Here is a 13,366-nt window from a genome sequence, read left to right as displayed (position 1 = left end):
TGTTACACAACGTTATTCCACGTTATGTGCCATTACATATTTCCACCAGAGAGGTCTCAAATTCCCCAAATTTGAATGTTTGAGTGTTGCTTTAATGGAGCTTTAAACGTCTCCAGTGATGAACTATTAAATATGGAATATGAAAACTTCCGCTGTGTTTGAGCCACATTTCGCCATGGAAAATATGTGTTGAGTTTCTATTACGCTTCAAGTCTACTTTTTGCAGCTTACAACAAGCACCATGACAGCAGCAGCATGTTCACAATCCCGCCACATTTTACACTTGCGAATCATGAAAAGAGCAGCTACTGCATCTGCATTTGAGCAGTATGAATTCACTGAGTATTCATGTCACTATAAAATGGTGATTTTGCATGAGTAGCTCACAAAAACATGCAGAATATTAAAACAACAGCTGGTCAAATCATCAAGTAGGTTAGTGAAATTTTATCATAAGCCAATATTAAATCATATCAGTCCAGAAGGTCATAGTATGTACATACTAAAAATGTAGTAATCTTACAGTAGTAATAATTAACAGAATATATTACCTAAATTGTGTGGTTTATCTATGAAAACACAAAAAAACAAACTGGTATCGGCCAATAGGTAACATTTAAAGTACTCAAATTGGACTGTGGGGAGAAAAACTGGATTAAAACATTCCTAGTAACAAATAAAATAATGGCTTGAAGGCCTGACAGCCAATCAGATGCATCTTACTATGCAGTTAAATTTGAATTCATTTTAATTTTTGTGTTCTACAGATACTGATGACGCCCATGATACACTCAGAAAGGTGCATGATGTTATTCATTGAGATAATAATAACTATAAAATGCAGTCATATGCAAGTTTAAACACCTCTGGTCAAATTTCATGTTTTGCTGATTTTTTTGAAAACATGTTGGCAGATCCTCTACAGAGATCACTTCAATATGGCATATTTCTGCACATTTTAATGCACAGTTACTGTTTATTTGCTGAGTTGAACAAACTGGAAAAAAATAAAACATATAATATCTGCCATCTTTTTTCACAGGCCACATTTTGTTTGTTTTTTTTTCCCCAATGTGTTAAATTCAACAAATAAACAGTAAATGTGCATTAAACTGTGCAGAATTGTGTTCTCTGTAGAAAATGTGTTCACTTATTTTGACTTGCATACAACTGTATACCCACAGATGTATTTGTGTATATTAGTGCTGCAAAGTTAATGTGCTAATATATTAACACTCCTATTTTCCTAGTCTGATCTGTAGTTCCAGACTGAAGCCCAGCTGTATGGTGCTCTATGTTGCTATAACTGTAGCCGTCTCTTTTGAATTTAACTTTAAAATGGCAAATTCCACTGCTGGCTCTTTTGATAATAGTTATTTCCAGCTACTGCCACTGTGAATTTGTTCAAGATTGAAGTACACTGGGTCTGAAATATCATTTACAAGCAAAGCACACCACCGACACCAGCAATATCAGTAATTTGGCAGACTACGCTGGACAGTGCTCGAGGGAGAACTGTGGATAAATCAACAACCCGCAAACTTAACAAAAGCAACAACAAAGCTCCAGCTACCCTTGAGAACCTTAGTGTAACAAAAACCCACAAGCTTTATAAACGAGAGAAAGAGGCTACAATCACAGAGGAGCTGAGACATTGACTGTGTACATGATATATATGATATATTAGGACAGCTCATTAGTCAGAACATGAAGCCACTGTTGCTGGACGTCAGTGTCTGTGTTTACATGCAAAGATTTTTGCCAATCTGATTGAATACATTTTGATTATAGATTAAGACTGGGGTGTTTATATGTTATATGTATATACTCTACTCAACAATCTGATGGAAAATCCGATCCAAAATTATGCATATGCATAGAGTACCGCTCAGTGTAGACGTTACCATGACAACCAGCATCAGGTGAGTCCAGTCAGAGTGAGATGAGCAGCAGTGAGCAGCGCTTGTTTTTGATTACTTTAAAATGATGTCAGACTCAGGAAAACGTACTTCACATGTCCTTATTAAAGAAGGGCGAGAGGAAGACGTCGTGTTCTGTGACACATAAGCTGGACGTCCGTCCCATCGCTGTCTTTTACAGATCAGAGCATAAACTTCGTCTCCTCTGCAGATCAGTTTCTGCTCCCGCCATGTTGAATGTTATAAACGTTCACTATTACATGACGCACATGCACAAAACGTACTTAAACTTTCCGACTGGGAATGTAATCAGATACAGGCGTTTACATGGTTATTATTCTTCATTTGCTTCAACAGGATTACCCACCTCGTTCAATCGGATAGAAATTGTATTGCGGAATTGTATAGAAAGTGAACAGCCTCAATCAGACTAGTCTATTCTGACTGAGGTGTATACATGGACGTATTCTTTCCGATTGAGCTATTAGTCGGATTATTAACGGATTATCAGGCTGCATGTAAACATGGCCATTGATGAAAATTGGAAACTGCTTTCACTTTGTGAAAATCATATGCTTTTCTTGTTTAGGCCCATGTAAATGGTGCATTCACAGGATAAAAATAATGTTATTGAATTATTGAAAGTGAGAAATTTATTCTGATGAAGCCTATTTTGTCCAGAAGCAGCCAATAACAAAACAGAACAGCTTCCTCGTCTGTTACTGGCTGCACTCTTTCTGCTTTGCTCTCCACTAGCTTTTAGTTTTTAGTACTTTTTCCTAAAATATCTCCTTATTTTAAGGAGCCCAAACAGCACCACACTGACTTCTTTTGACCAACAGATTTTCTGGAGAGGCACATATTTTATGTCAAATCAGACACTCATATTTTGGCTGATACTTTGAGCAAAAAGACATCAAGATAATAAATAATTACATTTGAAAGTATATATTAGATATGGATAATATAATACGATGGCTTAAATTCAGCACCTGCATTGACATAGACAGATTCAGCATGTCTTACCTCTTCTCGTATCCTCTTCACAGTTTCTCCTTTCTGTGGAAAAGAAGAACAAAAAGTCATCTTAAATTCCTCTCCCGCTCCATCCTGCTACCTGCCTCGCTGTTGTCGCCGATGTCCTTCTACCTGACGAATAAATGAGCTTCACTAGTTGAACAGATAGCCCAAATTAATATCAATTCTGCTTCACTACCCAGCAATATGGCTTTTGCATGAATAGGTCCCACAGGAGCTGCTTCTCCGATTGAGGCCCCACTGACTGCTATGACTAAGGGAATCAATACATCTTAAATCACTTAGCCTGACGCTCCCTTTGCTGTCCCACAAACAGGGCCTTCTGGTAGCGGTGGAAGAAATGCTGGTGTAAAAGTGAATAGTGGTATCAGGTTGTCTCGCCATATGGATTTTACCATATGGCTCATTCTGCCGAATTGTTTCAGAAAACAGACTTTTACATGACTTACGCTTTAGACTAAAATCCTTCAGCTTTGAATGACTCAGTTATGTTTATTTTATTAAAACAAAAAATTTAACATTCTATTTTGTCACTACTACAACTGAAACGTTAACAAATCGCTGCTGTCAGAAGAAAATCTCGTATCTCTATTTTTGTCGTTTTTCAGTTTTTGACATAATTTGAAAATGCCTGTTGCTCTTTACATTGTGTATAAATTTCATGATGAATGGACTAAAAGAAACGTCCCAAAATGACTTAGAAAAAAGTCTGGTTCCATTGACTTACATTAAAAGTGAAGTATGTTTTTTCCTTCTCCTGTAAAGTTACCATTTTGGAGACACAAGGTTTTTTTCTGACAACAGCAAAATGTTTCAGCAGTAACTGTTTGAACAAATTTAACTAATCTTGGGTAGATCCCAAAACACTAGACAGTATGTGACTAGCAAACACAGCTTTGAACAGTGCAGAAAGTATGTTCCAGTAGTGACAATTCTTAATGTTGTGCATTGACTTTCAGACTTTGGGACACATTTACTTTAAAACAATGAGATCTAACTGCTCACCATGTGGCCATGAGGGACAAGGATGCAGTTTCAATTCCTGCTCTAAAATGCAGGGGCGTGGCCACAATAAGTCTCCGCCTATTAACTAAAACTCTGTTTCGGTATTTGACATTAAAATGTAGGACAGCAAGTTTTTTTTTAAATAAAATATAAACTCAAGAGAAATCTAAATCTTTCAACCTCACTTTAAAAAATCAAAAAGATCTTAAAAAATAAAAAATGTTAAGCATTATTTTCATAAGTGTAAATTTAGGGCTCAGGGTTTCAGACAGACACATCCCAGTAGAAAGTACCCTAAGGTGATTTTGTATATATTTAGCTTATTATTAATTCAGCTAATCCATTTGGTTTAAATACATTATAACATAATCCTTGTACATATTTAAAGTCTGAATACTTTATAGCTCTTTTAAATATTTTTTACTGTTGGACTGCAGTTTAAATTAATTCAGTAGAATAGTTTGTATAATGGAAACCCCAAAAAAATAAGCCCAAAAATGATCAATGACACACAGCCTTGGCCCCAAGATCAGCCTCAGGCCCTTAAAAAAGTATATACAAAATTAAAGCATCACAGAAATGTTGAGTTTTGTGGGCTGCTTTCTGTTGACGCTGATTATTAGGCCTACTTTGCTGCTGTTTCCTTTTTAAATGTTTTCTTGCACTCTGGACAAAACAGAAATGACATTACTTGCTCAGCAAGACAAAAAAGGACATAACCAATCCAACTCAGAGCGATAAATCTGGAGTAAACAAACAAGGAAAAGCAAACTGCATTTGTTAACTACAGCAAAGTACTATTTTACAGATCAGCTACAGAATTAAGAATGAGTGATGAGGAAAAAACAAAAAGAAAGAATGAAGCAAACAACACAGCATTTACACAACAAAGACGACTCCTTTTTGTTTTAGTTGCAAACTGCCTGAGGTTGTTTTTATAAGGTTAAAAAAGAATTCTGTATCAATGACTTTAAAGAGTGAATAAGAATTATTATTAGTAGTATTGCTGTTATTATTAATCGATCCTTATGAATAATATCATCATATGAATGTCTTGTACTTTCCATTTGACTGGAAAATGATAGAAATGAGAGAATGATCTCTGACATTTGCACAGGACTGTATATCCACGCTTACTCTCTGGAAGGCAGGACAGTGCACAGTTACGGGAGTAGATCCAAATACCTGTGTGTGGTGGCGTTGACTGCTTTTTCCATTGTCTTTATACTAGGACAATGAGGGCTCTTATGGCTGAGCTGAACAGAGTAACGGAAGGCTAGTTCTCATTTAATTGGAGGGCTGTAGTTCAAACCAAGCAGCCTCCTGTGAAATACCATTATTTGTACAACACCGCTTAAATAGTGCACTGCCTATGTATGGATTTATGTCCTGAAAACAATCTTTATTTTTCCGAACTGCCTCACAACAATCAGTTTTTTATTTAGCTGAAAAGTCAACTCACAATTATTACAACAATCACTATGTGTGCCTCATTAAAAGTTATGGTCCATGTTAATGTGTCTGAGCCAATCAGCTGTATGTTGATGTATTTGGTAGCTCAGTGCTTCTGCTTGGATTTAATCCATGTGTCAGTTCTGAGATCCTCTCTGTTATTCTAAAAATGTGGGAAATACTAAAATGCAGCTCGTAAACATTTTGACACTAAATTAACTTGCTGCTATTTTTCTAATCAACAGATCAGACGGCGCGCGCCTGCAGCTCCGAACTGCTGGGTGCCAGCTGACAGCAAGCTGTCCTGATTGACGAGCTTAAGAGTGCCAGTCCTCTAATGCATTACTAATAATCAACAAGCTGTTATATGCCGTTGAGTCGAGAACAGGCGCTCTTAAAAATAAAGCTTTTTGGAGCGATGCCATAGAAGAATCATGTTCGGTTCCCTAAAGAACCTCAGTTGAGTGGTTTCAACAACCATAGAACTGAAACGTTCTTCAGGGAAACAAAAATGGTTCTTTTATTATATCGATCCAAAAAAAAAAAAGCCTCTCTGGCAGCTTTATATGTAAAAGTGTGTGTTGGGTGCCCAAACTTTTACATATGACTGTATATCTATGCAATGGATAAATATGTAACATTTACACTCTTAAAAATGATGGTTCTTCAAGGGTTCTTTAGTAACGAAAATGGTTCTATATGGAACCATGTACACTCATAGAACCCTTTGCATGACTAAAGGGTTCTTCGCATCATTAAATGGTTCTTCAGAATGATGAAAAGGGTTCTATATAGCACCAAAAAGAGTAATACTATTGTTACAATGTCAAGCCTGTAACAGTAGAAGAACTTTTTTCAAAATGGTTCTATATAGAACCACTGTCTTAACTAAAGAACCATCTTTAAGTGTGCACTCTTTAGTTCTCTGCTTCTGAAGGGTGATGGGTGAAGGAGAACAGGCCAACAGAGATGCAATGAGCCCCTGATGGCCTGTCGGCAGTTAACATGGGTTACGCAGGACGTGATCGAGCATTAAAGGATCACAATTTCAGAAATGTCACTCGGCTGCCTGGAGATGGCTACATATAATTAAAAGAGCAGATTAGCTGTTTCTCGTGGCGACTAAGAGAAGCGAGTCGGAATGAAGATGAGATTTTTGTCTGAGAAACAACGTTTTTAGTCCTGTAATAATATATTTTAAAAGCATAAAACAACAGATGCAGAAAATGGCAGATTACTTAGGCTATACATAATATAACTACTTGGTATTTGAATGTAGCCACTCTCTGCCAAATTCACACAATGACAGTCATTTTTGGATATTTGTGGCTGGACTATCAGGTTGAAAGTTGTGTTGTGTGAATAGATTAAAAATAAATGGACTGTTTTCAGTGGGCAGCCACCCAGGTCGTCCATATGGTAGTTCTGGCCATACCCAAGGTCACCAAAAGGTAATGCTTTTTGAAACATCAGTTTACTTTCAATCTAATCACAAACGTTGCCTTCCACCCGATGACTGCTGGGATAGGCTCCAGCACCAACAGCGACTCAGAAGGATAAGCGGAATAGATAATGTGTATTCACACACCAATACGTTCAGCCGAATAATCCGGCCACAAATATCTGTGAAGCATCACCTAAGTGTAAATTTGACAGACAGTCCCGTCTGTCTGGGTAAAACATAGACAGGACCATTTGGCCATCTTATAGTGATCTTCGCGAGTGAGCTCTCATATGAGAATCAATAGAACAAGTCTTGAGCAAAACCAAGACCTCGTCGAAAACTGTAGGACCGCAGCACAGAGCACCTTAATCTGGCCCTGCCTTGGGCACTGGGTGCCCCTAGGGAGTCGCGAAGGTCACTCATATGGTGGATTTGGCTATGAGCCTACTTTGTAGTCAGAAACATGAAGGACTTGCCTGCCAAGCCTGGTCAGTAAACATTTTCTACTTAGCTAGCTTGATTTTACATTTTTTCCCATAATAAACATCTACAGAATCTAGATAGTAGTTATAGGTGTAAGCAAATGTCTATGGCTTATTGAGTGACCACTGAAAGTAAGCTGGTCATACAAAAATAAAGAATTGCTTAGATCATTTTTGCCATGATTTAAGGGTAAAGACTTGAAGGAAAGTTCATGTGCAACTTTTAGGTTGTGAACTCATACTTACGATCATGAAAGTAAACAAATGCTGGATTGGAAATGGGAGGGAAAATAATCACATTGTGTGATGAGCTGTTAGCTGTGCATTTCTTCCTGTGGGGTGGAAGAGGGTATAAGTAGTTTGAGCATGATAACCTGCTTTTAATGTAGCATTACTGACTCGGGAGAAGAAAACAGACTAAGTTTTCAGTCACGTCATACGCCTTTATGTATGAACGTTACACGCACAGCCTCAAAAAAAAGGTCCGGCTCGACGTTCAGGTCTCAAAATCAACTTCTCTTTGAATATTCTTTCAACACACTCTCAATCATCAGAGTGGAGAAGGGATCCGAAGCTGGCATTACAGAATGTTCTTTTGCACTTTTGCATTCCAAATGGGGACATTTCCTCCAAATCCCATAATCCCTCAAATTTACATAGTGTAGCTTTAAGTAAAATGCTTCAATTAAAAACATTTTAAAGCTTAGTATTTTTATAACTATCAGAGTGAAATCGGTATTTGTCAATACGTCAAATTTCAATATTGATCTCAGCATTGGAAACAAAAGAGGGATCGTGCCATCTCTACATGAAAGTAGCATCGGTAGGCTACCACTTTTGTCCAAATGCCCATGAACGCAGCTTATTTTTACTGTTATATGTAATTTTATGGTCTTCTTGTGGGAGCAGTGGCAGTGAAGCAGCTGTTTGGATTGAATGCGCTTTTAGAAAAGACAAAAGAACATGTGTTGTGAAAATGATGCTCAGTAGCAGCAGCAGACCCTGATAAGTCAATCCATCTCAGCTGAATAGGGGTCTATCTGTCACAGACTAAATTCCATCATGCTCCGGCTCACTGTGTGCTAGCGTCTGGTTCTTCTCCTGGGGGGGTTGGGTGTGTGTGTGTGTGTGTGTGTGTGTGTGTGTGTGTGTGCGCGTGTGTGTGTGTGTGTGTGTGTTGGGGGAAGGCAAAACACTGGCGAAAACCCAGGGACCTATTAGCAGGCTAGTTCTGAAGAGAGAGCCTCCGTGTCGGGAGTGATTCTCCGAGAGCCAAGGACGTACTAACTGTGTGTGTGTGTGTGTGTGTGTGTGTGTGTGTGTGTGTGCAGAAACGCTGCAGGTCTCTGAGTGAGAGTTAGCTAACAGTGCAAAGCTCAAAGGAGCAGCACACACACACACACACACGCGCACACAAATACGTGGCATTTTCACACTGCATGTTAATGATAATGGGCCTTGCTGTTATGAAATCACCACAGACAGCTCCATTCATGCTGCCTTCAGGGATAAACAATGTCAGCCAGAGTATTAAACGATATGAGATGAGAAATGTAACCAATTCGCATCATTACTGCATATATGACAAGGATTAATTGAGTGGTTTGATATCAAAAACCTTAATAGTCAATCACTGTGATTATGGTTTACATGACAGACTTTTAAACTAGGGGTCCCCCAGCTTACATAAGCTAACATTTGAACAATTAAGAATGCAGCGACAGACAACAGGTAATGAAGAATCAGCACGTTAATATCATGCAAATGTATCCAATTCACCTCATTAGTGTATACGATGATGATTAATTGTGCAGTTTAGTATTCTAAACTGTAACAGTCAATCACTGTGATTATAGTTTACATGAAAGACTTTAGTGTCAGTTCCTGGTCACCAAAATGATTTAATACAAATTATTTGTTACCCAAAATCTACTCAAATCTGTCAGAGGTTTGGAGTCTAAACTTTTAAGTCAATACCAGTAAATTTCTGGCTACTAGTTGCACTACTTTAATGTAATTTACTGTAGCATTATAACAGTAAATAAGAGTGAAATAGCAGCTGTATACTGTTTACTAAAGGTTACTGTGATGTAGCTGAATTCTGCTCTATGCAGTAATAAGCTGCAATTAAAATACAGAAATCTTCTGTATTTTTGTAAAGTATAAAGTAATCTACTGTTTTTGTAAAGTATAAAGTAATTACCGTTTTTGTAAAGTATAAAGTAATCTACTGTTTTTGTAAAGTATAAAGTAATCTACCGTTTTTTCTAAAGTATAAAGTAATCTGTATTTATGTAAAGTATAAAGTAATCTGTAAGTATACAGTGATCTTCTGCATTTTTGTAAAGTAATGCAACTCAGTAGTCAGTAATGTACTGTGAATTTATATATGAAGAAACCGATTTAAATTTTCCTTAGACATATAAATGTCTTTAAAGATAAAGATAAATGCTGTGCAGTACATCTTAATGTCAACATCTTACCTCACAGTAAGTTGCTGTGTTATTACATTAAATATGATTTGGATGAGTTAGATGAGTTAATGTCACAATAAGATGATGAATACAGTATTTTACTGTGGAAACTGACTGTTAAATATCGTGAAATCCTAGCAGTAATTAACAGTGTATGTTTTACTAGGATAAAATGGTTGTAAATTAGTTTGAATCCAAATTTAATGTGATCAAAAGTTACTGCTGCGCATAAAGTCCTGTTCTGTAAAATAGGTAATTACATAATTCTAGGAGCTGAGCTATTTAAGTTAATAACACGTTATGTGTTCAATTATATGAGCACTAAATATTTTAACACCATTAAAACATTTTGCCAAGTTGACCCTTTGAACCATCTGTAGTAGTCTAGACTGAAGCCCAGCTGCAGCACAATGTATATAGGCTTTTAAAGGGACACCTTCAGCAGACTACACTGGACAGTGCATGCAGTAGATCTATGGGTAAATCTACTGGCAGCAAATTAACAAAAGCAACAGCTCCAGTTCTCATCACAGTTACCCACAGTAAGCAGTAATGTACTGAATACACAATCTGTATGAATAAAGGCAACAATCACGGAGTAGTTGGAACAATAAACTTGATTTATGATATATATGATGTATATACTGAAGAAGTCTTCAAATCTTGACCTTGAATCCAGTTTCCAGTCCTGTATGTTGCAAACACTGGTAGTTAATTGAACTGCTGATGGAGTTGGCCATCTAGGGCTAAACCTACCAGTGTCTGTCCAGTCTAGTACTGGAAACTGGATTCAAGGTCCATTTGTAGACCTCTGATATACTCATTGGAACATGCGGCCACTGTTGCTCTCATTGGACCTTGATAAAAATTGAAAACTGTGCCCACTTTATGGAAATTGTATGATTTTCATGTTTAGGTTACACCTGTGGAAGCTTATTTTGTCCACTCAAATAGCTATAAAAAAGAAAATTAACCGCTTTTTAAATAGAACAGTTTCTTTTCGCTCATAAGACAATATTAAATGCAATTAACTATACAAAATAATATATTTATTTTATACTAAATATTTTAATTATTTGACAACCCTAGTAATTACATATGTATAGCATATCAAAGGTAATACCTCTCGTCCTCTAAAGGTTAACCTCAGCCGACACAAGTTAACATTTAAACAAGAAAAAAAAATCCATCTAGACTGCAAGAGACAACAGTAATGTCATGCAAATGGCCAACAGAAGTCCAGACAATGAGAGATTCAGAGATGCTCACCTTGCCTATGATGCTCCCGACCTCCTGCAAAAAAACAGAAGACAACATGAGCCAAATGTCAGGGTATTGATTGGAGCACTTCGCCCCAGACATCTGTCTGTGGGTTTAGACGTCTGTGCGCTGGACCTGGTCACGCTTATAACAAACCCGTCTGATCACTATCGGATGAGGCCTCGGCACCCCCCTGAGGAAGGGCCGCCATGTCCTCATCAAATCCCTCCACTGTTTCACTTGATTTTGGAGCCACCGTGAGCTGGAGATTTTAGTACACACTTTGAGAGGCAGAGATGAGATGAGAAGTGTTCATAAGAACACATGGAAGGAAATTCGGTTTTAGTTAACTATCTTTCCTAACTGCAAAGGAACGGTTGAAAAGCATCCATTATCAGTTTGACTTGTAAGACTGACTACTTGGTTTCTACTTGTCCTTCAGAAGTCCTTCAAAATGTATGATTATTATAATTTTCTAACTTTGACATCAAATCAGCAAGCAATTAACCCAGTCAAACAGAAGTCTTGCTGGTGTTACATTCAGAGACTTTGGCATATCTGGTAACTCACTGAAATCTGCCGCCAGAGGAGTTAAAAAGTGTTTACGTTGGCAAGAGTAAAAAAGTATACAGGATCAAAGCTTTCTGTGTGCTTCTGTGTTTTCTATCTCTGTATAAAAGATGTATGAGGCTTCCTTTATTATTATTATTCCTTCATTGTTATTTTTTCCACGCAAGCCTGCGAGCTCATTTTGACTGCAATTTGGCTACAAGCGCTTATTGCTATGATGTTTATCAAAGTAAAGATTAAAGGCTTTCTTGTTCAGAAAAGCAGTTTGTGACAAAATAAAAATCTGCAGATTTTTGGCTTTGCTAGATCACATTTTTTTCCAAATCAAAGAAATGCACCAACAATAAGTGCTGAGAAATCACATTACTTATGGAGAACGGAATAAAATCACATTATTTTTCATCAGAATGTCAGGAAATCATCCTGGACCATTAAAAATATCTTTTTAATATTTTTTCTCCATGCATCAAAAAAAAAAAAGTCAAATATTTCACTTCCTCATGAAGAATACATGAACAGTAATCCTATAAACTGCTTTGTGATTGCAATGGTTTTAAGACATATTATTACATAACTACTGCAACAGCAATGGCTATAAAGTTAAATATGTATGTTACATGGTTATTAGAGTGTGAAATAAAAACGGGTGTCCACAAGGCCTTCGCAGTTTAAAGGGTTAATCTGCAGAGCAATCATTTGTAATGATTTATTAATGATTCTGCTGTGTATAAATATTTCAGTTGACGACTTATTAATTCGTAATTACATGCAAATGGCAAATGAAATTTGCTATTTGCACGTAATTAAATGTATGTTTGCACACCAACCATTTGTGTTTACATACATACATTTAATTATATGCAAATGGCCAGCGTGTAGACCAGTTATTTGCAGGCACAGGCTTTGCTAGCAATACATAGAAATCCTTAAGCAACTGTGCCAAATCTGATGCCTGATTGATTTAATTATTACAGTCATTTAGCATGAACCAGTGATCAGCTCAAACCCAACAATTTTAAAGGAATACTTCACTTCAAAATGCAAATAGGGTGGTGACTAGCAGTGACCACTTATCCTGATCTTATTTGCATAACCTTAATGTCAGCCAGCTTTAAGTATTCATTTAAAACCCATTAGAGCTACGCAGCTAGCTTGAGTTTCCCCAAAGGCAGCGTAGTGCAAGAGTCAGTGTAAGAGAGTATTATATGGTTTCCATCTGTTTTGTTTGTGGATGAGCTGTATACTATATGGAGCTACTTCTATTAGATGTTGCTATTTCAGGATGAGCTGTGAGTGATGGTGTGTATGTGTGTGTGTGTGTGTGTGTGTGTGTGTGTGTCCTACCTTGCCATGCATGAGCAACCTGAGGGTGAGAGTGACGTTCATGCCCCCGTCTCCGAAGTCCTGCTCACAGTTCATTCTGGCTGTGGAGTCTGGCCCAGGGAGTCGCATGAAAGAAGCGATGTAGATGATGGAGCTGTCAGGGGAGGGGGACACGGGCTCACTCTTCTTCTTCTTCTTCTTTTTCTTCTTCACAACACTGGGGGCGAGGACAACACAAGTAAGCACATCAGATCATACTCAGCAGGTCTCTGTATTCCTTAAAGCCCCAAAAAACATTAATTAGTCATTTCTTTCTAATTAGGTTAATGTTAGTCTTGTGGGCATAGGGTATGTAAGTACAACTCTGACCCTGTGAATAACTTTCCCATGTCTATATAT

The 13,366-nt window shown here is 37.4% G+C and overlaps 1 protein-coding gene across 6 annotated transcripts in view; it reads right to left on the bottom strand.

Moving 5' to 3' along the window:
• The window catches only part of pcbp4 (poly(rC) binding protein 4), a 106,814-nt gene that overhangs the window by 47,480 nt on the left and 45,968 nt on the right, over window positions 1-13,366 (bottom strand). For all 6 annotated transcript variants that reach the window (XM_036559314.1, XM_036559317.1, XM_036559318.1 and 3 more), the window contains 3 exons: window positions 12,989-13,184; window positions 11,084-11,107; window positions 2,946-2,978 (listed from right to left, as the gene is read on the bottom strand). In XM_036559314.1, the coding sequence (XP_036415207.1) occupies window positions 2,946-2,978; window positions 11,084-11,107; window positions 12,989-13,096 (165 nt within the window). In that variant the 5' untranslated portion in view covers window positions 13,097-13,184. The remainder of the gene's footprint in view (window positions 1-2,945; window positions 2,979-11,083; window positions 11,108-12,988; window positions 13,185-13,366) is intronic.

This window comes from Colossoma macropomum, unplaced genomic scaffold (assembly GCF_904425465.1).
Source record: "Colossoma macropomum unplaced genomic scaffold, Colossoma_macropomum, whole genome shotgun sequence".
Taxonomy (NCBI): domain Eukaryota; kingdom Metazoa; phylum Chordata; class Actinopteri; order Characiformes; family Serrasalmidae; genus Colossoma; species Colossoma macropomum.
This window is presented reverse-complemented; position numbering and strand designations above follow the sequence as displayed.